The 24146-nt window shown below is 40.9% G+C and overlaps 5 protein-coding genes across 5 annotated transcripts; 1 reads left to right on the top strand and 4 right to left on the bottom strand.

Annotated features, from left to right (window-relative positions):
* Window positions 1–528: 528 nt before the first annotated feature.
* Window positions 529–3750, bottom strand: LOC125196103 (subtilisin-like protease). Its single transcript, XM_048094478.1, has 3 exons — window positions 3397–3750; window positions 1990–3100; window positions 529–1896 (listed from the first exon to the last, which is right to left on the bottom strand). Exons 1-3 carry the CDS (start codon window positions 3694–3696, stop codon window positions 1058–1060), a joined length of 2250 nt encoding a protein of 749 aa, XP_047950435.1. The 5' UTR covers window positions 3697–3750; the 3' UTR covers window positions 529–1057.
* A 6410-nt stretch (window positions 3751–10160) lies between these two features.
* LOC125191803 (subtilisin-like protease) lies at window positions 10161–12077 on the bottom strand (the record flags this gene model as incomplete). The annotated part of the gene is given in 1 exon segment (XM_048089224.1): window positions 10161–12077. A coding segment is annotated over 1 exon segment (1917 nt), but the record flags the coding sequence as incomplete, so codon positions are not given.
* A 395-nt stretch (window positions 12078–12472) lies between these two features.
* On the bottom strand, window positions 12473–14704 carry LOC125197151 (subtilisin-like protease). Its single transcript, XM_048095860.1, is given in 2 exon segments — window positions 12473–13737; window positions 13739–14704. Coding segments are annotated over 2 exon segments (2217 nt in total). The 5' UTR covers window positions 14699–14704; the 3' UTR covers window positions 12473–12480.
* Window positions 14705–17742: 3038 nt separating this feature from the next.
* Window positions 17743–19957, bottom strand: LOC125193203 (subtilisin-like protease). Its single transcript, XM_048090958.1, has one exon. The coding sequence runs from the start codon at window positions 19955–19957 to the stop codon at window positions 17780–17782; it is 2178 nt and encodes a 725-aa protein (XP_047946915.1). The 3' UTR covers window positions 17743–17779.
* Window positions 19958–21483: 1526 nt separating this feature from the next.
* LOC125191961 (copper chaperone for superoxide dismutase, chloroplastic/cytosolic-like) lies at window positions 21484–23781 on the top strand. The gene is made up of 6 exons (XM_048089403.1): window positions 21484–21736; window positions 21826–21852; window positions 22580–22652; window positions 22749–22883; window positions 23079–23296; window positions 23408–23781. Exons 1-6 carry the CDS (start codon window positions 21521–21523, stop codon window positions 23669–23671), a joined length of 933 nt encoding a protein of 310 aa, XP_047945360.1. The 5' UTR covers window positions 21484–21520; the 3' UTR covers window positions 23672–23781.
* The last annotated feature ends 365 nt before the right edge of the window (window positions 23782–24146 follow it).

The raw sequence follows: 24146 nt of genomic DNA, 5'->3' as shown, positions 1-24146 counted from the left end.
TAAACGACTAGTAATAGAGAATATTGTTCATTGTTCTCACATAAATGCCAAACTTTTACTCCGTATTATTTATTCTCAGATAGTATAATTTTATTTCATGTTTATATAAGTTATTATTAGTATTCTTCCATATTAATATTAATAAAAATAATAAATGTGGTGAATAAAATTTATTAGTATTTTTCTTTTTTATAGTATGTACTAATATTTAACTATTAAAATATGCATTTTACAATGAAACTAGCTATTTTTTTTAATGATGGCATGCTCTTTGTCGTCCTCATGTCCATTTGCAAAATTTAATAAATTAATCATATGGATTGGTTGACAATAATTAATCCAAACAAACATATCCAACTAATTAACATGCTAATAGTCATTGACTTGGGATAATTAACGTATGTTGATTTTTAAAAAAATTCCCATTCTCATATTTATATTTCTAGATAATTACTGGAGCGTTGACATTTTTAGTCAATTACTAAAATATAAATTAACATAATAAACATTAAAAATTTAATTTGGGCCAAAAAGTGGTTGTTCAATTGGGCCAACCAATTCAACTTTAATGGGCTCGGACAGCACAGGCTCGTAATCCTTCCACTGCAGAGAGCGGGAAGTTTAACGCTGCTCTGTTAAGCCAGCCTGACGCGGTGCCCTCCACTTTAGGAGCCACGAGGCCCGTCCCTTCGAACGGGCCGCGCAGCCCAACTCCGCCGCTTGGAACGGGCAAGCCAGAAACGCTGCCCGAAGCCCAGCTGACCGGAAATGGCCCAACGTCCAACCACCTTATTGCCCCCACTCGGGTCACAAGCCCACGTTACAAGGCTCGGCGTCAATCTATGTTCTTTCACTTCATATATACGCCATATATCTTTGCTCAGAAACCGATGTGGGACAAATTTCAATATTTTGACAACATAATTTCACTGATTTTGTTATAATTTTGAATTAAGCAGAAATCAATTATTCTTCATAGATATAGGCATCTCACATAAGTCTATAAATCTGAAACTATTATGATCCTAGTTTCAGACATGATTCATTCCAGCAACATTTAAGACAATATAACTGCAATAGGGCTCCGAACAGAGCGACTGGGAGATGTCCATTTCAAGAATCCTTGTACGAACGGCTTATTCGGAGCCGAGGCCAGCCGGCTGAACGTGACCTCGTACTGCAGTTTCTGGTTCATCTCGGTGAACTTGAGCGTGGTCGGCTCGACACGGACTTCAACTCCCTGTGGCGGCGAGATCTCCACCTGGTAAGACGAGACCGGGTCGCCTACGTTTGTGACGGTCCGGGTGTAAACCTGGGAAGTTGATCTGTTGTTTAAGTTGATAGAGAATGAAGGATAGTTCAGCTCTGCTTCCGGTATCCTTGGCTCGACCGAGCAATTCACCCTCCGCTGCAGGAACGTCCCGACTTGGCGGTTCGTGTAGTTGAGGCCGCATAAGTACGGAAGGTAGTCTTGGGGCTGGACGTCGTACACGAGCCCCGGATCATTAGCTCTGGATGGATTCACGTGGCCCGATCCCGTGGCGAAGATGTCGGCCGGGAGGTACTTCTCGTCCTCGATCGGGTTACCTGCGAGGTTCACGACGTCCGCGGTGGTCATGATGGCGGACTTGATCGCGGCGGGAGACCAGTCGGGATGCGCGCTCTTGAGCAGAGCCGCCACGCCGCTGAGGTGCGGGCACGACATTGAGGTGCCCGAAAGTACGTTGAAGTTGGACTTTGTGGTGGGGTTGCCTTCCACGGAAGTGGGCCACGCTGCAAGAATATTGACTCCGGGTCCTAAAATGTCGGGTTTCAAGATTCCAGGGCTTGGAAAGTTAGGACCCCTGGAGGAAAACGAAGCGACGACTGGTGCACGGTCATCACCAATCACGGTCCCTGTTGGCAAATAAAAACCCGTGCCTAGTCAAACTTAGACAATATTTCATCAAAATACAAGGTAGTATGGACTTTAAGAAAACAAGAAAGGACCTTGGAAAGAAATAGTGGCGGTGGGCGCTGCTGTGGAGTTTATGTAAGCTTTGATCTTGAGTCCGGCGGCGTAGGTGACGTGAGTGGTTGGGAGGACATGGGCTTCCGTCGTAACGGTGTTTCCGTAATACTCAAAGTTTAAGAGAATCATGGCTACGCCGCCGCCACTCTTCACGGCTGCTCCCTTTTCGACCCTTGTCAAAAATCCACCTAGCTCACACACCACTATCTTACCTCGGATGTCGCTTCGGCTGAGTGATTCGTTGTAGCAGTAAGGCGCATCTTCATCGGAAGCGTTGAGCATCCCTGCATACACCAGGGGGAACTGCTTTTGCGGAAAGTTGGACGGTTGGAAAGCTGATTCGCCCTCAAATTGTTGGTTGTTTCCGAGCACTGCTTTTGCAGTCAGCTTTCTGTCTATGCTGCTTGCTCCCACCGTCAGAATCCAAGGTGCCCCGTTTCCCACATACGAGAAAAGGGGACCGTTGTTTCCGGCTGAGCAGCTAACGAAGATCCCCTTCTCCATCGCGCTGAATGCTCCGATTGCTATAGAATCATCGTACAAGTTATCCGTTACCGAGCCGAGAGAGATCGAGAGCACGTCGACTCCATCCTCAATCGCGGCATCCATACCGGCAAGGGTGTCGCTTTCGCCACAGCACACTTTGTATACGGCTAGGTGAGCAAGTGGCGCGGCGCCAGCAGCAGTGCCGTTGGCGATGCCAAACAGATTGGCACCTCGGACGAATCTCCCAGCAGCAGTGCCCGCCGTGTGGGTCCCGTGGCCGTCGTCGTCCAGGGGGCTCTGGTCCTCCGCGTTGAAGTATCTGGCTCCGATGATTTTGTTGTTGCATGTGGTGTGGTTGAATTGGCACTTCCCCTTCCACTTAGCCGGGGGAGGCGGCATTCCTTCGTCCGTGAACGAAGGGTGCTCGGGCAGCACTCCCGTGTCGAGCACACCGATGATCACACCTTCCCCGTAGTTACTCTCCTTCCACAAGCCCGTGTTCGGGTTGAGCCCCAGGAAGTTGGGAGAATGTGTTGTGTGCAGCGACATCGATTTCTGTGGCCGTGCTGACACGAACCCTCTCTTCTTCTCCATTTCTTTCACCTGTGTTGGCAATTGAAACTAAAAATATAACATAAAATTGTCCCACATCGGTGTCAAGAGAAAACTGAAACTAGTATATAAGTCTCATAGGCCCCTCCTCCTATCGCCAATTGGTTTTAGGATGGAACCCATGGATTTTTATCATGCTGTCAGAGCAGGTCGCCGATTAGCAGTATATCTGGGCCAAAAACCGAAAAAATAACTAACCCAACAGTATAAACTAGTATATAAGTCTCATGGGCCCCTCTTCCTATCACCAATTGGTTTTAGGATGGAACCCATGGATTTTTATCAACCTGGTCGGCCGAAAGCCGGGCTGCGAACCCCTTGAACACGTGGCGGTACGAGTAGACGAGACGCGCCTCGTCTTCCCCCGAGCTTGCGGTGGTGGCGGCCGGTAGGAAAGAGCGGTACCAGCTCTCCAATTCTTCGGATTCCGACATGATACTTGCGCCGTCATCAGGTGCCTCGACAAGAACAATGTAGGTTTGTAAACTACTTTTATTTGGTGTCTGAGATGCAGAATATTTGGGCAGGCTAGTGATGAAGAATATGCAAACAATGAGGAAAGACATGTTGAAGTTGAACAAATTCATATTATGAGCAAGTGTGAATTTGGTGTGTTCATTCTGGATGCATCTTATAGAAGGCGATATTGTAAACAACTTGTGTATAGCATTAAGCCAATCAACGACTTAATATTTTCTAAGTCAAGGTCTTTGTAATATTTCCAATTCCAATTCGTATTGCTTTAGCAACTTATCTTTCAATTAGCGTTTTTGTGGACCATTGTCCCATGTGAGAGTATTCACGTTCAATTCTATACAACTAATAATACACCCTAACCTTTAATGATTTTGTCATTTATATTCTAAAATTTGAAATTTATCAATTTTACCTCCAGCCTTTAATAATTGCGTCAATTAGTATCTCATGTTTTTTCAACTTACAAATTACTATATTCCAATTTTTTTATTTGTTCGATATAATTAATTACTTTTAGGTAATAGTAGTAATTTCTAAACAAAAATAGTACTTATTCGCCTTATTATTTAAACAAGTAGTAGTATATAATAGTCCCAGCTAGCTTCTGACACGCTGTGTCGCGACTCCACCGTTGGAGTGAAGTTTTGTTAAAGTGAAAGGGATTGATACATAATTGATAGGTTCACAGGTTGGAAAAATGAAAAATATGAAAAGAATTGATACAATTATAAAAAGTTATAGATAAATTTGATAAATTTCCAAGATTGAGATGAATTTGAATTTTATTGGATATTGATTATTTTTGTTAAGTCGTGGTCGTCGTCGTCGAATATTAATGAATTTGTATCCTTTTATCCTTGTCTTTGGTGAATTGCATGTGAAGTGGTATGAATTATGAAATGAGTGAATTCATTCATACTAAACTTACTATTTGTGGTCGTCCCTATAATGTATACATATGTGTGATAAATCTAGTATGAATTCAGCCTATTCATCATGTTTACCAAATGTGTCTGCCTAACTTCAATCATGCATATGCATATTTGGTAAATTAATAGACTAATAGAGTACATATTGAATTGGGAACTGAAGCAAGATGACAACAACTTAAGGCATGGTTAACACTTAACAGTTTCACATTCATTGCTTTAGACATCATGAGTTAACAAAAAAGTAGCACTCCTAGAATTTAATTTGAAGCTCGAAGGTTTGGAAATACAAAAGAAATCAAAACAGAAGGATAGCATTTAACAATATACTAGGCTTTTGTTTTCACCAGAATCATGGCTGCGCCATCGGCTATTTTTACTTCTGCTCCTTTGTCCACTAGTCTAGAGGGATATGCGGCCGCCTCTATCGCATTCCTAACATCGGCAGCTTCTAGTGATCCCGTTGGCGCAAAGTAGAGATTGTGATGGTTTTATTTTAAGAAATGTGTCATTTAGAGTGAGACATCAAAAAAGAAAAATATGTCACTTATAGTGGGACGAAGAATATTAAATAAACCGCACATGTGTAATGCTAATCTAGTTGTTTTAAAGGGTGCAATTTCGTGGTTGTTTTCTTTGATGACTATAATGTGATCTGATACTCTGAATTTGATTATTCTTATTTGATAAATATATGATGTAGAAGACCGGGACGGGACTACATGAATTGGACAAGGGGCCGGGCCTATTGAAATTAATTTTTTTAAAGTTTTTCTACTGTGAATTTTTTAAATCGATCTAAATTTTATACGAATTTTTATGCAAAAGTCCCTATTAGTAATCTAAATTATCAAAAATTAAACTCTCAAAGAAAATTTAATTTAATAGGGGTAAAACCCTAAACCCACCTTATTGAAGGCACTAGAGTCACTAGCCTGTATTACAAGACTCAGCGTTACATGATGTCCATTTTTTTCTTAATATAAAGAGCATACAGCATGGTACTTTACTTTTCTCTACTATAGCCTGATGTCCATTTTCTATAAGTCTATTAGTCCACTTACTTAATTATCAACGCAAACTATGAAGGGGGATTTTTGAATTGGTGAGATAAAATTGAGCTCAAATTTAAATAGTGCATAAAAAATGATCAAAGTGAATTATGTTTTGTTTGAATTATGTTTATGAATCCATCCTAACTCACTGTAAACGCATCTCTATGTTTATCGGCCTCAATTAGGATTTATGGAGTATCATAATTTTGTTTTAGGTCTTAATTTTGTATTGGGCTAGTTGTTGTTGTCCATCGCTAGATGTTGCTCTTGTACAGAAATTTAGAGATAGAGAAAATCGCGTTTATATAGTTTTTCAAAAATTAAAAAAAGAATTAAAAAATAAAAAAAAATTAAAAAATAGCGCTGGCCGATCGGGCCGCCACAATGGCGGCTAGCCGATCGCCAGCTGCTCGGCCACCGGACGACGCGATCGGCCAAGTTGGCCCGTACGCCCATTTGATCCGCTCACCCGATTTCGTCCTCGCCGATTGCAATGGTTCGGCTAGCGCGACGAATCGGCTAGCCGGTCGCTAGCCGACCATTGCGGATGCTCTTAGGAACTTTCTGTGATACGAGCATATCTACATCATATCTTAGTATATATTCTATTATTAAGAGAAATCATCTCTTATAAAAGGCGATGTTGAATAACTTCAACATGTCTATAGGGCCAAAATTAGTACTACTACCAATCAATTGATCATAGCATCAATCAAAGACTTATATTTTTTCTAAGTCAATGTGGTTACAATATTTCCACAATGTATTGCTTTTCATGTTTTCTTTCAATTAGCGTTTTCGTGGACCATTGTCCCATGTGAGAGGATTCGCGTCCAATTGTATAGAGTTAATAATATATTAATGATTTTATCATTTCCTCTCGTTAGTATGCCTTGAATCCGTTATAGTTTGCCGCTAGCCGACGCTATGACATGTTTATGTTTTAGGTCCTAATTTTGTATTTGGGCCTAGCCCGTCGTCTGTGTGCCTATTTATATAGAAGTAGGGATATAACTCTGTAATCTGAAAACACTCTGAATAATATATGTTGTCCATTTCCGCCCGTGGACGTAGCCAACGCAACGTTGGTGAACCACGTAAATCTGTGTCTTCAGTACGTTGTCTTCTTTACGTTTCTGTTTATCTCGATTACACAATTGCTCTATTCTGTCACAACACCTCTACATCCTAAATTTTAAATTTATCGATTTTACCTCCAACCTTTAATAATAAAATCAATTATATCTCATGTTTTTTCAACTTACAAATCATATTCCAATTTTTTTCATTTGTTCGATATAATTAATTCATTACTATTTCTTAACAAAATTAGTACTATTCTCGTATACGCCTTATAATATAAAGAAGTAATAGGTCCAGCTTCTGACACGCTGTGTCACGACTCCACCATTGAAGTGAAGTATTTTCACTTGATACAAGTGAAAAGGATTGATACATAATTGGTAGGTTCATAGGTTGGAAAAATATGAATAGAATTAATAATGATACTGTTATAAAAAAGTTATAGATAAATTTGATATACAATTTTGTTGGATATTGGTGTTTGATCGTTATTGTTTATTTTTGTTAGTAGTATATCGTTCGTTGTTGGTGACTTAGTTTTAACGAGCAAATACATGTGTTCATATTGTGCATGAATTTGATTATTATTGATCGTTTTACTTACATATGAAATATTAGAGTGAAAGTTATGATTCTCATTTCTCACATCTAACTGATAGAAATTGGATACTACCTAGTTATTTTTACGTTCAATTGGTGACAATAACCATGTTAGGGATGAAGTTCCCTAACACTACTAAATCCGCGTCGAACATCGCGGGAGCGATTGCCCGTCGATCAATTCGGCGTCGAACTAGGTTTGCTTGCGTTTTGCGCAAGAAAGAAAAAACAGCGTGAAAATAATTTTATTTCTTGAGAGTGGAAATAAAATTCACACATATTTATATCTAAGGACCCTAGGGTTGGTTCGACCTACGATCCGGGAAAGAACCAACAAAGAAAACCTGGAAAGGAGCTTAACGTCCGCTCAACGAATAATTAATTAAAATACTCTGTTCCAAAATAAATACAATAAATAAAAGAGATTCTTCCCCTAGCGAGACACGAACTCAGCATAGCGTGATGGTCGCTTGGATTGGCGACGAACTGAACGATCACGTCGTGCTGGTTCTGCTCGCGGTTCCTCGGCATGGACTGTCGTATCCGAGGGACTTCCCGTAACAAACCATTTGTAAAACAAGTGTTTATTTTGTTTATAAATGCAATTGTTCACCTAACAAAATACTTTCACTGTCTATACGAATAGTCTTGATATTGGACAATACGAAATTAAATAGTATTAGACACAATAAAAGAGAGATTAGATAGAAAATTGTTAACTTATTATCAATGGAAAATAAGAGATACTACTCTATAAATTTACCAAAATTAATGAATACGGACTTATTTTGATGCGCAAACCAAAATAGAAAAATGTTGACTACTTTAGTGAAAGGGTGTTTTTTATAAACGATAGCAGTAGTTTTATAGAGTAATATAGACGATTATTTGACTGCTTATTTATTTCTACATTCTGAGTTATGACAATTGCAAGCTCTGGGAAGAAAGGTTATAGGAATGTAATCAGAAACTATTGAAGGAGATTTGACTTAGTCGTATGCACCTTGTGTTAGGTCTTGGGCTAACCTTATTGGATTTTAATTCCAAAGAATCAAATTAATATACTCCTTTATCTGAACGTTGTCCTTGGAATATTTTTCTATTGGCTCTAATGAAATATCTGGCCGCAAATATCTATTTTATTCACAATCCATTAAACTCATTATTTAATAAATATTCATTAATTACTGAAATCAAAATTGTTATGTACTGATTCACATTTTAGTAAACATTAAACCTATATTGCGTTAAAATGACAATACTATTAAAATGACACTGTGACACCATGCTAGACTGCAATATCCAATACGCTAGACTGCAATAGTATAAATGCTAGACATCAATCTACAACAATCTATAGATTGCAGTCTAGCGTATTGGATATTGCAAGCCGCGTCACCTTGCAGTCAGAGTATTGGATATTGCAGTCTAGAGTATTGGATGTTGCAGTCCGCGTAAATTCACCCTTGCGAATTTTTTATAATTGCCACATGACAGCTGATTATTCGTTCACGTGTACAAATGATTGGCTAGGAATAAGAGCATCTCCAATGGTCGGCTAGCGACCGGCTAGACGATTCGTGTGTGGGGTGGTGGCTCGTGTGTGGAAGCCCGGATTTTTTAATAGATTCAAGGCATATTAACATTTTTTAATGTCTTTTTTTAATAAATTAGTGAGGAGTAGAGTGGGGCGGTGGCTCGTGTGTGGAAGCTCGGATTTTTCTTTATTATGTAATTTTTTTTATTTTTAGTTAACGTACTTTTTTTTATTTAAATAAAATTAACGAATTTTTCCCGTATATATGTCGTAAATTTAATTCTGTATTGTGATTTTAATTCCGTAAATGTAGTATTTTTTTGAATTATTTTTATTGCGGCTGGCTGCCTATGGTTGGCCTAAATCGATGTGGCGGTGGATTTTTAGTGCTTTGCCGACGTGGCAGGGGGAGAAACCGCTGGCCGATTTCGGCCGAAGTACCATTGGAAATGCTCTAAGAGCACTCCCAATGCTCTCCCTAAAAACTCCCTTATTTCTCCCTAACTCCTGCCACATCAGCACCAAAATTTATCTCCAATTTTTAGCCAACTTTTAGCCAACTGCTCCAATGGTTTCTCCCTTATTTCTCCCTAACTCAACATTTCATTTTTACATCATTACTAATTTAATTGTTTTATTTTTGTATATAATAAAGCTAGCTAATTTATAAGACAAGACAAAGAATAGTAATAAAGTTCGTTGTATTAAACACGAGTAAAAAATTACAACGACGAAAATTTAAAAAAAAATAGGGGGGAAATTATTTTAAATTAATTATTAAATTTTAAATTTATAGGGGGGAAATTAAAAAAAAAAAAAAAGCTATTTTTATCGCCGGATTATCGCCCACAGTGGTCGGCGATAATCCGGCGAATTTTCGGGATTCGGCGTTAATTCGGTAGAATTAACGCCGGATTATCGCCGATTCCTCCCCATTGCCGGCGAATTTTCGGCGATAATCAGCGATAAAACGCCGGATTTAACGCCGAGTACATTGGGAGTGCTCTAATAGTATGGTGTTATTTTAAAATGAGTTGTCATTTTAACACATCCATATTTATATAATAATCAACCGCAATATTTATCTACATTAATTTAAAATTTTAATACAAATCCATTATATTGGGGTATTTAGAGACCGCTTCGATTAACTCTATTATCCAAATATATTTAGTGGTACTATTAAAACATAAAACCAATATATTGCCCATCACGGAAGGGAAAAACAAGTGAGGAAGAAACAAAAGAGGAAAATTTTACGCAGGCCAAGTGTTTGCTGTTTTGACCCAGTGAACTCCATTTTATTTTCTAGTCTATGAACACGCACAATGATGTTAGCATCGTTGTACATGTAATATCCTCCTTCTCCATTACACAAATTTGATGGAAATCGGCATTCTTACAGCGCGATTCGCTGACTTCCAAATCAGTGCTCCTTTAGTGTAAGTCAGATTGGTATCGCCATTTCTGTAGAAGTAAATCTGATACGTCTTAGTCTGATTCACATCAGAAAACCAGAGGTCAGCGTCCACGCTTATGCCGATCGGCGCAGGTTCGTGAAAATCGATGACACTCTCGTACCTCGAGTTCCCCTCTCCCACATTCCTCACCGTCCTCGAGAACGACTGCTTGGAATCATCGTTGGGGAGCTCCACCACCATCGACGGGTAGTTCAGCTGCCCCTCGGGTATGCTTGTGACGTTCGTGCAGGAGACAGGCTCCTGCACGATCGCCTGCACTTCCTCGTCTGTGTAGTTTAGGCCACACAGATAAGGAATGTAGTCTTCCGGTTGGAGGTCATACAGGAGCCCCGGGTCGTTCGCGCTGGGCGGGTTCACGTGGCCCGCCCCTATCGCGAAGATGTCGGCGGGGAGGTTCGTCTCGTCGACGATGGGCTTCCCGCCGAGATTCGCCTGTGTGGCGGTTGTCATGATTGCGGACTTGATCGCGGCTGGGGACCAGTCAGGGTGGGCGCTCTTGAGAAGAGCGGCCACCCCGCTGAGGTGGGGGCACGACATGGACGTGCCCGAGATCATGTTGAAGGGCGCGGCCTCGTTCGTGTAGTTGTCGACCGACACGGGCCAGGCCGCGAGGATGCTGACGCCGGGGCCGAGGATGTCCGGCTTCAGGATCCCCGGGCTGGCCGCGCTCGGCCCCCTCGACGAGAAGGACGCGACCGAGGGGGCGAGCGGGTTGCCGATCACGGTGCCTTTGAAGATGATGCTCGCGGTCGGGGACGAGGATGAGTTTGCGTAGGACCGGATTTTCTCACCCGCGTCGAAGCTCACGTGCGTGGCGGGAAGCACGTGCGGATCGGCGATGGTGTTGTAGGCGTTTAGCTCGTCGTTCATGAGGATCATGGCGGCGCCGCCGGCGTCCTTGACGGTCTGTCCCTTGTCGATCCGTGCGATCCCGCCGCCTCTCTGGCAGAGCACGATCTTACCCTTGACGTCGAGCTCTGCCAGGGCGCCGGGACCGCACAGAGCTGCGGTCTCGTTGCCGCCAGCGCCGGCGTCAACGAGAGGCAGGAGTTTATCGGATGGGAAATCGGAAGGCTGAAAGAGCGACTCGCCGTCGTATTTAGCCGAGTTTCCTAACACCGCCGTAGCAACTATGTTTCTGTCGATGGTGCTAGCACCAACGGTGAGAATCCATGGAGCTTCGTTCGACAATGAAGAGCTAATCGGCCCGGCATTTCCAGCGGAAGCGCTCACCACAATCCCCTTCTGAATAGCTGCAAAGGCGCCGATAGCAATTCCGTCGGCGTAGAAATCAACCGAAGCTCCGCCGAGGGAGAGCGAAAGCACGTCGACGCCGTCATCAATGGCGGCATCCATAGCTGCTAGTATGTCCGTCTCGAAGCAGGCATCGTCGCAAACTTTGTACATGGCTAAATGCGCCCGCGGCGCAATTCCCACAGCCGTGCCGTTGGCCATTCCGAAAATCGCGGCTCCGGGAACAAAGTTTCCGGCAGCCGTGCTAGCAGTGTGCGTGCCGTGACCCTCGTCATCGACAGGCGGCCCCGTCCCCCCAGCGACGAAATTCCTGGCGCCGATGAGCTTGTTGTTGCACGCGGTGCCAGTGAACTCGCACGTGCCCTTCCACTTGGCAGGCGGCGGGGGCATGTCCTTGCCGTCGAAAGAGGGGTGGTTTGGAGTGATTCCGGTGTCCAGGACACCGATGATCACTCCTTCACCATAGTTTGTGCCGTTCCAAACGCCCGTATTCATGTTCAACCCTAAGAAATTAGTATATTTTGTGATTAGGAGTAGTATTTTTTATTTAATATTCAGATTTTATTTTTTTAATTCCCTTTCCTAGCAAGCATTTCCCATGACTATTCTTTATTTCAAGAATGCTAAACTATAAGTTTTACTAATGCATATGAGCCCTTTTATTTATCAGATTCACAGGAATACACATAAAGACGGCAGACCACAGTGACGCAAACACCAAAATACACACACAAACACCAAAATGCAACAACTCTTAATTCTTTATTTATCATAGGAATACACACACAAACCCTAAAATACAACAACTCTTATTTCTTTATTTATCATAGGAATACACACACAAACCCTAAAATACAACAACTCTTATTTCTTTATTTATCATAGGAATACACACACAAACCCTAAAATACAACTCTTAATTCTTTATTTATCATAGGAATACACACAACAAACCCTAAAATAGAACACAATTCTTATTCCTTAGTAAACTCGAATGCCAGTCCTGCATCATTGCCACAATCGGACTTCTGACCTGGTACCTAGTCGAACTCCACACAAGAAATCCTTGTGTAAAATTGAACTTGTCTCCATTCAGATCTCTGGTGAAGGTTACTTGGTATGTCAGCTTCTGTCCCAGCTCACTGAAGTCAAGTCTCTCCGGTTCAACAACCACACCAACACCAGGAGGCGCAGAGACCTTCACAACGTAAGACGAATTCGCCTCTCCAACATTCGTCACCGTTCTTGTGTACATCTGTACATCCGACCCGAATAAAACTGAAAACGAAGGATAATTAAGTTGTGTCTCAAGTATACTGGATACCTGAGAGCAGTTCACCCTTTCTTGCGTGATGATCCCGATTTCTCTATCTGTGTACGACAATCCACACAGATAAGGGATGTAATCCGGGGCCTCGAGATCGTAGACAAGCCCGGGATCATTAGCCCTGGAGGGATTCACATGCCCCGCACCGGTGGCGAACACATCAGCCGGCTTCAGCGTTTGGTCCTCGATCGGATCGCCTGCCAGGTTCACTGTGTCGGCCGACGTCATGATGGCTGATTTGATCGCGCCAGGCGACCAGTCGGGGTGCATGCTTTTGAGCAGCGCTGCTACCCCGCTGAGATGAGGGCACGCCATTGAAGTGCCTGAATTGAAGACGAAGCTGTTTGTGTTTCCTTCGATGGGAACGTGCGAGGCAGCGAGGATGTCCACGCCCGGCCCGAGAATGTCAGGTTTTAGGATTCCCGGGCTTTGCACGCTCGGCCCTCTGGAGGAGAAGGAAGCGACGATGGGAGCGCGATCGTCTCCGATCACGGTCCCTTTGAACGACATCGCAGCGGTGGGATCTGATGTGGAGTTTATGTAGGCTTTGATCCGCAAACCTTCGCTATAACCGACCTGTGTCGTTGGGAAAGTGAAAGGGTAGAGACCCTTCGTCGCTCCCACAGATTCTTCATTCATTAGAATTACAGCTTCAACTCCGGCCTCACTAGCTTCTGTGATTACGGCGGAAACTGATGCCAGATCACCAAATTTATAATCACATGCAATGATTTTTCCTCCAACATTGATTCCTTTTAGTGTCCCGCAAAATTTGGTGTAGATCAAAGGTAAGGGCGTGTGCGAAAAATTGTTTGGCTGATTAATGGCCTCGCCGTCTATCTCCTCTTTATTCCCAAGAAGTGCAACAACTTGTAATTTTCTGTCAAGTTGTGCTTGCTCCGACTGTTAGAATCCACGGCGCCTCATTCGACAGCGTGCCGTGTGAAGGTCCGCTGTTACCGGCGGCAGCGCTCACGAAGACGCCCTTCTTCACGGCACTATAAGCGCCGAGAGCAACGGCGTCGAAGGTGAACCGAGTTGGGGGGCCTCCGAGTGAGAGCGAAAGCACATCAACGCCATCTTCGATAGCGACGTCCATAGCCGCTAGGATGTCGACCTCAGAGCAAGCCGTATTATCGATGCACACTTTGTAGACAGCTAGGTGAGCCCGCGGGGCTATTCCCACAGCAGTGCCGTTGGCCTGCCCGAAGAAGTTGGCGCCAGGGACGAAACTTCCGGCGGCGGTGCTTGCGACATGAGTTCCGTGTCCGTCAAAGTCGAGTGGAGTCCCCTGTCCGGTGGTTGTGAAGTACCTAGCACCGATGAGCTTGTTGTTGCAGGCGGTGGTGTTGAACTCACACTTGCCCTTCCATTTAGCTGGCGGGGGCGGCATGCCCTCGTCGCTAAACGAGGGGTGGTCGGGGAAAACCCCAGAGTCGAGGACGCCGATGATGACACCTTCGCCATAGTTGGAGTCCTTCCAGAGACCGGCTTCACGGTGCAGTCCGAGGAAGTTGGGAGTGTGGGTCGTGTGCAGGGAGAGCTGCCTTTGAGGCCTAGCGTGCAAGAATCCGTCGTATTTTTCGATGATTGCCACTTCATCAGGCGTAAGCCTCGCCGCAAAGCCTTTGATCACGTGTTTGTACGCATGTACTATTCTTGAGGAGTTCGAGTTGCCAAGAAATGAACGGTACCAATTCTCGAGTTCCTCAAGACTTGTGTCGGACGAATCTACATGGACGATGTATGTCTCTAGATTATCGACCTCTTCAGTTGCATGGATAATGGTTGAGTGAAAAAGGAGTGAAATCAAGAAAATTTGATTGATTTTGGTGAATGAGGCCATTTTCAATCTAATGTTTCAAGTGTTGCATGGACGAAGAAACATGTGCTGGTATATATACACATATTATGTGGTTCAAGTCACGTCCTTGTATTTTGAATTTTCTTATAATTTTTGGATCTTTAGGAGCAAAGACTTCTTTGTAAGACGTGTGTACGTAGAGTACTAGTATATTTTTATCACATCCTTGTATTTTGATATTCTTCAGTGGGAAAGCTCTTTCTAACTACTCATGTAGAGACGTCTGGCATTCTTGGACCAAATCATAACACGGATTAGTATCACATCCTTGTATTTTCATTTCTAGTATTTGGATGATTATGGGAAAATTATTCTTAGTTACTTTCAATCATGTGAAATCAAGAAAATTTAGAAGACCAAATTCAGAAACAGAGTTATCATAAAATCATAGGAATCACATATCAGAATGCATCATACATTCGATGAATACTCAATTTCTAAACACCATCAGAGTCAACATAACTAAGTTTTAAAATCAAAACTAATTTCAGATGAAAAAATAATCACCAAATTCATATAAAAATAAAAACTAAACTCGGTGACATCAAAATGTCAACACATAATATCAACACATTATATTGAAGTTCAACAAAATTATGTGTTGACATTTTAATATCATCGTGTTGACATTTTTAATACACTGCATTGATGAGTTAGCAAGTTAGCAACTTAAGAAAGTTAGCAATTGATCACACCTCTATAGATATATAGACACATATCTGATTTAATTTATGAAACTAGCTATATCAAAGGAGTCAAATCAAGAAAATTTAATGAGGCCATTTTCCAACTAATGTTTGATTGATGTGTTGCATGGAAAAATATACTAGTATATGTGCTGGTATATACACACATAGAATGCGATCAAAGCACGGCCTTGTATTTTGATTTTTCTTATAAATTTTGGATCTTTTGGGGAAAAGACTTCATTGCAAGTCGTGTGATTGTTTAGATATGTTTTAATCACATCCTTGTATACTGAATTTTTGTAATTTTTGGATCTCTAGGGGATAGCTAGTCTTTATTTTGATTTTTCTTATAAATTTTGCATCTTTTGGGGAAAAGACTTCATTGCAAGACGTGTGACTTTTTAGATATTTTAATCACATCCTTGTATACTGAATTTTTGTAATTTTTGGATCTCTAGGGAGTAGTCTTTTTTTTTCTATCAGGAAAATAAGGAGAGACGAGTGGCATTCTTAGACCAAATCATAACACTAATATATGTTAGTGTGAACTTCAAATTTAATCTCTACAAAATGCATTTTTTATATTTTAAAGTTCTTGAATTGAAAAAAATATTACTCTCTCCGTTCCGCGGTAGTAGATGTGTTTCTTTTCGGCATGCGATTTAAGAAAAAAAAAGTGTTAAGTGAATTAAGCAAAGAAATAATAAAGTAGAAAATAAAAAAGGTAGAGAGAGGAAGAAAGAATAAAGTAAAAGAGAGTAAAATAAGTGAAAATAAATGTATTGACTTTTACTAAAAAGAGAAATGGTTCTACTACTATGAAACGTACTAAAATGGAAAAATAAATCTACTATTATAGAACGGAGAGAATTCAAAATCCTCAATTTCCATTTTTCTACCCTTGATTATTAAAGACTTTTTTTTTTTTTCTCTTTCATTTTTCCTTTTATTTTCTTCCTCACGCAACTTATCTTCTCTCTTCTCTCCTTTTTTTTCATGTGATGATACAGTACAATTAAATATGATAACTAATTTTTTATAATATTATTTTGGGTTGAATAATGCAACCATAAACCATAAATTATGTTAATTAACTCAAAATTATTTTATTTTTCTTCAAAAAATCAATAATTTAACGAATGTATTATACAATATTTTATCAAATGAATAAAATAATGGTATTATACATGTATCAAATCACACTTGCACAATATTTTATAAAAAAAGATATTTATCTAAGGAGGAATTATACAACTTCTTTATATTTTCTAAATTATGAAAATTTAGCTATCATATATAAATAGTACCCTCTCCGTCTCATAATAGATTCCACACTTTCCTTTTTAGTTTGTCTCATAAAAGATGTAACATTTCCTTTTCTAGGGAAATTTCTCTCTCACATTAAAATAAAATATATTATTTTTTCTTTCTATTTAATAACACCTTCTAAAATCTCGTATCATTATCTAAGTATAATATCTATTATTTGATGGAGGGAGTATCACATTAAAAAAGAGCAGAGAGGTGCGAGTGAAAAGGGAGATTATGATAAGAGTAGAGAAAGGAAAAAGAAAGTCTTTTATGCACATTCTAAGGTTTAGGTGTAAAAATTGAAATTAAGGATCTCAAATGATATTTTCTAATTTTCTGACGATATTTTTAGAATATTTTTTCTAATTTAGGGATTTAAAATGTGCAAAGCGCATTTTCCAGGGATCAAATTTGAAGTTATCTTTTAATCACATCCTTGTATTTTTATTTTCTTGTAGTTAATGTTTGGATCATTAGGGGAAAATTCTTCTCTGTAACTCTCAAGCATGTCAATTAAAGTGTTGCAATGAAAAAAAAAGGTCTGTGGTTTTTTTTTATACACATGTGATTAAAGTGACGTACTTGTATTTTGAATTTCTTGTAATTTTTGGATCATTAGGGGAAAAGTCTACTTTGTAACTCACACTCACAAGTATAGATATCAGATACGTGCAGTGGTGCATGTGACTTTTCTTCACACATATTATAATAATAAATATTGATTTTAATACCAATCATGCATGTTGTTTTAAATGGTGAAATTTCGTTGATGTGGTTGTGAAGTAGGGTGGAATTACATAGCATATTCCTTGGATTGTTCAGCAGCATCAACATTGCTTATAATTTTCTAATCACTGAGAATTTTTGAGGATTTTTTTGTTAGAGGAAATAAAAAACTTTCTGAGTCTATTAGAATTAGTAAATCAAACTTGTAAAGTCCCCAGACCTAACCCCTGTTACTAAATATTTGATGTCTGAAACTCTCTTAAAGCTTTAAAATATCATATGGGAATAGACACAACCATAAAACACAACAACGCTGAATTCATGAATAAACTCAAACTCAAAATTCCCAATCGATCATCATTGCAACAATCGGGCTTCTTACCTCGTACCTAGTCGAACTCCACGTAAGAAATCCTTGGCTAAAATTAAACTTGTCTCCATTCAGATCTCTGGTGAAGGTAACTTGGTATGTCAGCTTTTGTCTCAGCTCATTGAAGTCAAGTCTCCCCGGTTCAACAACCACACCAACACCAGGAGGCGCAGACACCTTCACAGCGTACGATGAATTCGCCTCACCAACATTCGTCACCGTTCTCGTGTACGTTTGTACATCCGACCCGAACAAAACCGAAAACGAAGGATAATTAAGCTGCGTCTCAGGTATACTGGATATCTGAGAGCAGTTCACCCTTTCTTGCGTGATCATCCCAATTTCCCTATCTGTGTACGATAGTCCACACAGATAAGGGATGTAATCCCGGGCCTCGAGATCGTACACAAGCCCGGGATCACTAGCCCTGGAGGGATTCACATGCCCCGCACCGGTGGCATACACGTTAGCCGGCTTCAGCGTCTGGTCCTCGATCGGACTCCCCGCGAGGTTCACCACGTCAGCGGTAGTCATGATCGCGGACTTGATCGCGGCCGGCGACCAGTCGGGGTGCGCGCTTTTGAGCAGCGCCGCGACCCCGCTGAGATGAGGGCACGCCATCGAAGTGCCTGAACTGAAGACGAATCTGTTTGCGTTTCCTTCGATGGAAACGGGCCAGGCCGCGAGGATGTTCACGCCCGGCCCGAGAATGTCCGGCTTTAGGATTCCCGGGCTGTGCACGCTCGGCCCGCGAGAGGAGAAGGAAGCGATGATCGGAGCGCGGGCGTCTCCGATCACCGTCCCTTTAAAGGACAGCGTTGCTGTGGGATCCGAGGTAGAGTTTATGTAGGCTTTGATCCGCAAACCTTCGCTGTAACCGACTTGTGTCGTCGGAAAACCGATAGCGCCGAGCCTTTTGGTGTCTCCTTCGGTTTCGTCATTCATGATGATGACAGCTTCAGCTCCGGCGTCCCGAGCTTCTCTGATTACGCTTAAAAATGGTTCCTCGGTTCGATCGCACGCGATGATTTTTCCTCGAGCGTTGATTCCTTTTAATGCCCCGGAAATGCAAAACCCGGTGTGAATCAGAGGCAACTGCGTCTGCGAAAAATTGCTTATATGAATGATGGTTTCGCCGTCAATCCCCTCTTTATTTCCAAGAAGTGCCACAGCTAGTAATTTTCTGTCAACTGTGCTCGCTCCCACTGTTAGAACCCACGGAGCCTCATTCGACAGCGTGCCGTGTGAGGGTCCGTTGTTGCCAGCAGAGCAGCTCACGAAGACGCCTTTCTTGACGGCACCGTAAGCCCCGAGAGATATGGCGTTGAAGGCGAAGGGATCCTGGCCGAGTCCTACGGAGAGCGAAATCACATCGACGCCGTCTTCGATGGCAAAGTCCATAGCCGCAAGGACGTCGCTCTCAGAGCAATGCCCTGTATCGGTGCACACTTTGTAGACAGCTATGTGGGCCCGCGGCGCTATTCCTGCGGCAGTGCCGTTGGCTCTCCGGAAGGAGTTGGCGCCAGCGACGAAGCTCCCGGCGGCGGTGCCCGCGACGTGGGTCCCGTGTCCGTTTTCATCGAGGGAAGTCCCCTGCCCGAACGTGAAGTACCTGGCGCCGATGAGCTTGTTGTTGCAGGCGGTGGTGTTGAGCTCGCACTTGCCCTTCCATTTGGCTGGCGGGGGCGGCATGCCCTCGTCGCTGAACGAGGGGTGGTCGGGGGAAATCCCGGTGTCAAGGACACCGATGATGACCCCTTCCCCGTAGTTGGAGGCCTCCCATAGGCCGGTCTCACGGTGGAGTCCGAGGAAGTTTGGAGTGTGGGTCGTGTGCAAGGGAAGCTGCCTTTGAGGCCTAGCGTGTAAGAATCCGTCGTATTTTTGGATGATGGCCACTTCGTCGGGGGTTAGCCTGGCCGCGAAGCCTTTGATCACGTGTTTGTACGTGTGTACTATTCTTGAGGGGTTCGAGTTACCTAGAAATGAACGGTACCAGCTCTCTAGCTCTTCGAGACTTGTGTCGGACGGATCTACGTGGACGATGTATGTCTCTAAATCATCAATCTCGTCAATTGCTTGTGTGATTGTTGAATGGAAAATGAGTGAAATCAAGAGAATTTGAGTGATTTTGGAGAATGAGGCCATTTTCAAGTGTTGCGGACAAAATTTATGTGGTGGTATATATATACACACATCATAAGATTTAGTCACAACCTTGTAATTTAGGGGGAAAAGTCTTCTTTGTACTACTATCAAGTAGAAACGTGTTACTTTCATGAGCCCACTAACATTACTAGTATAATATACTCCTAATAATCATATGTTTGAAATGGCCAAATTTCGTCAACTGTGGAAGAAGAACAAAGCATATTCAATGGATTAATCAGCAGTGTCACATTGGGAAATTTAATTTAATTTATATAGTCTGGTGAGTAGTTGGTGACTTGGTCGATGACTTGCTAGCGTCAAATTTTAAAAGGAGAAGAAGTCGGGTTATCTAATTGTATTTTTTAAATCCCAATTTTGAATTAATCAACCTTAATATTTGATTTGTTACTTAAAGTTAATTGTATATTTATAATTAACTGAAAAACTTGAATTAAAATGGGTCAAATCAAGTTTAATTAACAATTTTAAATGTAAGACACGACAATTTTAAAATCAAAGTTCTGGTATTCAATTTTATTCTATATTGTCTCTCTATGTACAGAGGTATTGCCTTCTTTAAACCAAAAAGCAACGAAAATAAATTTAAAATAACAATAAATATATCAAAGGTCAAATTTTTGAATAACTATAAAATTTAATCAAATTCTAGTATATCCCGCTCTTTATAAAACAACCAAAATAATTATGAAATTATTGTCAGTTATCCCATGAAGAAAAATAATTTTTTTTAAAGAGATATGAGTTTTAATGGATATAATTGGCAAAGCAAAAGACAGATAGAAAGAAAATGTGATTAAAGTATTATTATATATCTCATTTTAATAGAGAAAAAAAATTTAAAATAGAAACTTTCTAAGAGAGAGACCAAAATAGAAATAATTTTTATTTTTAAAATACGAAAATCATATATTATTGAAACTTTTAAAAATGAATTCATTTTATTTATAAAAATGATGGCATCTGGCATCATTTAACTCACTTATCTTACTACACTATAAGAGGACTAGAGGAGTATAATTTCACCTAAATTTTTCGTTAGGATAATTGAATACATAATTTAAATTTCATAATTTTCAAAATTGCAAACTAATCAAAATTTGATCAAATACTATATTGATTAATGCTATATACAAAAAAAAATTAAAAAAATAGGTACTTAGTACTCCCTCCGTCCCCGATTAAGAGTTACACTTTGATCGGGCACGAGTTTTAAGAAATGTAAAGAAAAATTGGTTGAAAAAGTTAGTGAAATGTGGAACCTATTTTTTTATATTAGTTTTATAATAAAATATGAGTTAATTAAGTTAGTGGATCTACTTACTATTTATAGTAAAAATGAAGTGTTATTATTAATTGGAGATGCATCGAAATGAAAAAGTGTGATTCTTAATCGGATCGAAATGAAAAAACGTGATTTTTAATCGGATACGGATGAAGGATGAAGTATGTAAGTTAACCGTTGAAACACTAGAATGTTCTAAAGTAGAAGCTCCTGGACAATAAAGAATTAGGCAGCATCAGCTGTCATAAAGGGAAAAAATGGCATCTTTGAGTTCAGTAGTCGCCACAACTACAAGAGCTGCAAATCCAGCCATTTCTCCAGTCGCGACGTCTCCTTTATCTCCCACCTCTTTCACAAGGCTATCCAAAATCCCATCTTTCAGTCTCTCTGCAGCTCGCAAATCGGGTCTTTTGAAAGCTGTTGCGAACCCATCTTCTGTTTCTGTCGAAATGGATTCGGAACAATCGACGCAGGTGATGATTTCGTTTTCCTTTTTCTGATTTGGGATTGAATTGTGATTCGGAAATTTTGATTTTTTCTTTTGGATGTTTTCTTGGAGCAGAACGCCGCCGTATTGCCAGAATTGCTGGTGAGTTTTTCTTTATCATCTCATTTTCTAAGTGATGATTAATTGACTGAACCATGTATTTGTATATGCTCAAGTTGCAATTTTTGGCAATTCAGTTTAGAGCCATAAGCTTTTTATTGAGATGTTGACATTTTTGGATTTTGTGAACAACAATATACAGACTTAAGTAAAAAGTGTTCTAATTTGAGGGCTGAAAGTGTTATAGGAAGAAACTTGTACACATATGATAGTAAATGTTTGAACAAACCAGCTCCAATTGAAAAGACACAGACATCTTGATCAATTCCTACCTCTTAGTTGTTTGTAGGTTTAAATAATCTTCCAAGTGGCTTTTATAGACTGCAATTCAACTATGGAAACAGTCCATTCCCATGGTTTTTGCGGCTGATAAATTTTAATCAAGAAAACGGAGAAAACGTTCTCACGAAATTAGGAATAAACCGAGAACTGGGTCGAAGATACACCCATGAATCTTCACCTTGTGTTAGACTCATCCTCAACTCGTTCAGATTGTGAAAAAGTGGTCATTTTGCATGCATTTACTTATCATTTGTTACTTTCGTACTACTGTTTTCTTCTATCGGGGTTCTGTCCTTTCAGTTTGCCTCAATTATCATTTTGATTGACTAGTTTAAGAATGGAAAGTATGGTTGATCAACCATCTGGCTACTATTGGTATTTTTGACCATGTATTGCAGTATCTCATACTGTTAGCATGTTTGGACAGACTGAATTTATGGTGGATATGACATGTGAGGGCTGTGTAAATTCTGTCAAGAATAAGTTGGAGACTGTTGACGGTGAGGACCTTATAAGTAATGCTGCTGGTATAGCCAGTTACCGTAGTTGCATTCTACAGTTTATTGATGATTTTTTGCTCATTGCTCGACTTGTAGGCGTTAAAAAAGTAGATGTGGACTTAACCAATCAGGTTGTAAGGGTTCTTGGAAATTCACCTGTCAAGATTTTGGCTGAAGCATTGGAGCAGACTGGACGGAAGGCCAGATTAATTGGACAGGGTCTACCTGATGGTAAGCTATGTTCTGCTTTTTTTTACCTCTCTCTCGATACATGGCTGTGGAAGTCTGTCTCCAATAACGTTCATGCTTCAGCTCTTTGGAGTGCTGGTTCATCTGGATGTTCTCTATTTTGGGGGATAATACTTTTCTGAGTTGGAAGGATTATAGAAATATCAATGAACCTTGTAAACTTGATTGATGGTGCAGACTTTCTAGTATCAGCTGCCGTTGCTGAATTTAAAGGACCATCAATATTTGGTGTTGTCCGCATAGCCCAAGTTAATATGGAACTGGCTAGGATAGAAGCCAACTTCAGTGGTTTGCCCCCTGGAAAGCACGGTTGGTCGATCAATCAGTTTGGTGATCTCACAAAAGGTGCTGCAAGCACTGGTAAAATCTTTAATCCCTCGAAGGATGAAAAAGAGGTTGGTATCGTTTCCCTTGTCGATATTAGGTTAATTAACCATTGCTCTGCTCATTCTGCAAATACTTTGGGTTTCATGGCCTTTATTTAACCCGAATGTATGCTCTTTCAGCCACTGGGTGACCTGGGAACACTGGAAGTCGATGAAAAAGGCGAGGCGTTCTATTCAGGGGCGAAGGAGAAGCTGAGAGTGGCGGACATTATTGGACGAGCCATAGCGGTGTATGGAAGTGAAGATAAATCAGATGAGGGTATTGCAGCTGCAGTGGTTGCAAGAAGTGCAGGAGTTGGTGAGAACTACAAAAAGCTTTGCACTTGTGATGGCACAACCATTTGGGAAGCAACCAATGCAGATTTTGTTAGCAGCAAAGTTTAAGGTTCTTATATTGTAGTATGTCTCAAGGCATCAACTTGGTCTTAAATATATGATGTTGGACTTGGTAATACATTAGAATACTAGCAACAGAAACAACCAGTTATTCATAACTGTTTTCCTGGATCACAATCAAATGCAAACTCTAAATATTGTACAAACTCCAAACTATGATCTGGACCATTAGAAAATATCAATAAATGACAAAATAGTAGCAATTGAAAATGTCAACACAGTGTCAATGGTTGATACTGTGTTGACACTGTGTTGATATTTTCTATTGCTAATATTTTGTCATGCGTTGATATTTTTCAATGGTCTAGATAATGGTTTGGAGTTTGTACAATATGTGAGTTTGCATTTTATCACTACCCACCAGTGTTGTCAAAATGTCGTTTGGGTCGCCAGGGTCGCAGCCAGCACCGCCCCAACTTGGGTGGGTTGATCGAGATACGGGGTCGCGGCTGGGTCGGCGGGG

Source organism: Salvia hispanica, chromosome 6 (genome assembly GCF_023119035.1).
Source record: "Salvia hispanica cultivar TCC Black 2014 chromosome 6, UniMelb_Shisp_WGS_1.0, whole genome shotgun sequence".
Taxonomy (NCBI): Eukaryota; Viridiplantae; Streptophyta; class Magnoliopsida; order Lamiales; family Lamiaceae; genus Salvia; species Salvia hispanica.
The sequence above is the reverse complement of the archived record's forward strand: the minus strand, read 5'-3'. Positions and strand labels throughout refer to the sequence as shown.

Bases quoted from the DNA above. Each gene is read 5' to 3' on its own strand.
- LOC125196103 (XM_048094478.1), bottom strand. From the start codon at position 3,696: ATGAATTTGTTCAACTTCAACATGTCTTTCCTCATTGTTTGCATATTC. The intron at 3,101-3,396 runs GTTGATAAAAAT...TTGCCAACACAG, and splicing joins CCCGGCTTTCGGCCGACCAG to GTGAAAGAAATGGAGAAGAA. The intron at 1,897-1,989 runs GTCCTTTCTTGT...ATTTGCCAACAG, and splicing joins CGCCACTATTTCTTTCCAAG to GGACCGTGATTGGTGATGAC.
- LOC125191961 (XM_048089403.1), top strand. From the start codon at position 21,521: ATGGCATCTTTGAGTTCAGTAGTCGCCACAACTACAAGAGCTGCAAAT. The intron at 21,737-21,825 runs GTGATGATTTCG...TTCTTGGAGCAG, and splicing joins ATTCGGAACAATCGACGCAG to AACGCCGCCGTATTGCCAGA. The intron at 22,653-22,748 runs GTGAGGACCTTA...CTCGACTTGTAG, and splicing joins TAAGTTGGAGACTGTTGACG to GCGTTAAAAAAGTAGATGTG.
- LOC125193203 (XM_048090958.1), bottom strand. From the start codon at position 19,957: ATGGCCTCATTCTCCAAAATCACTCAAATTCTCTTGATTTCACTCATT.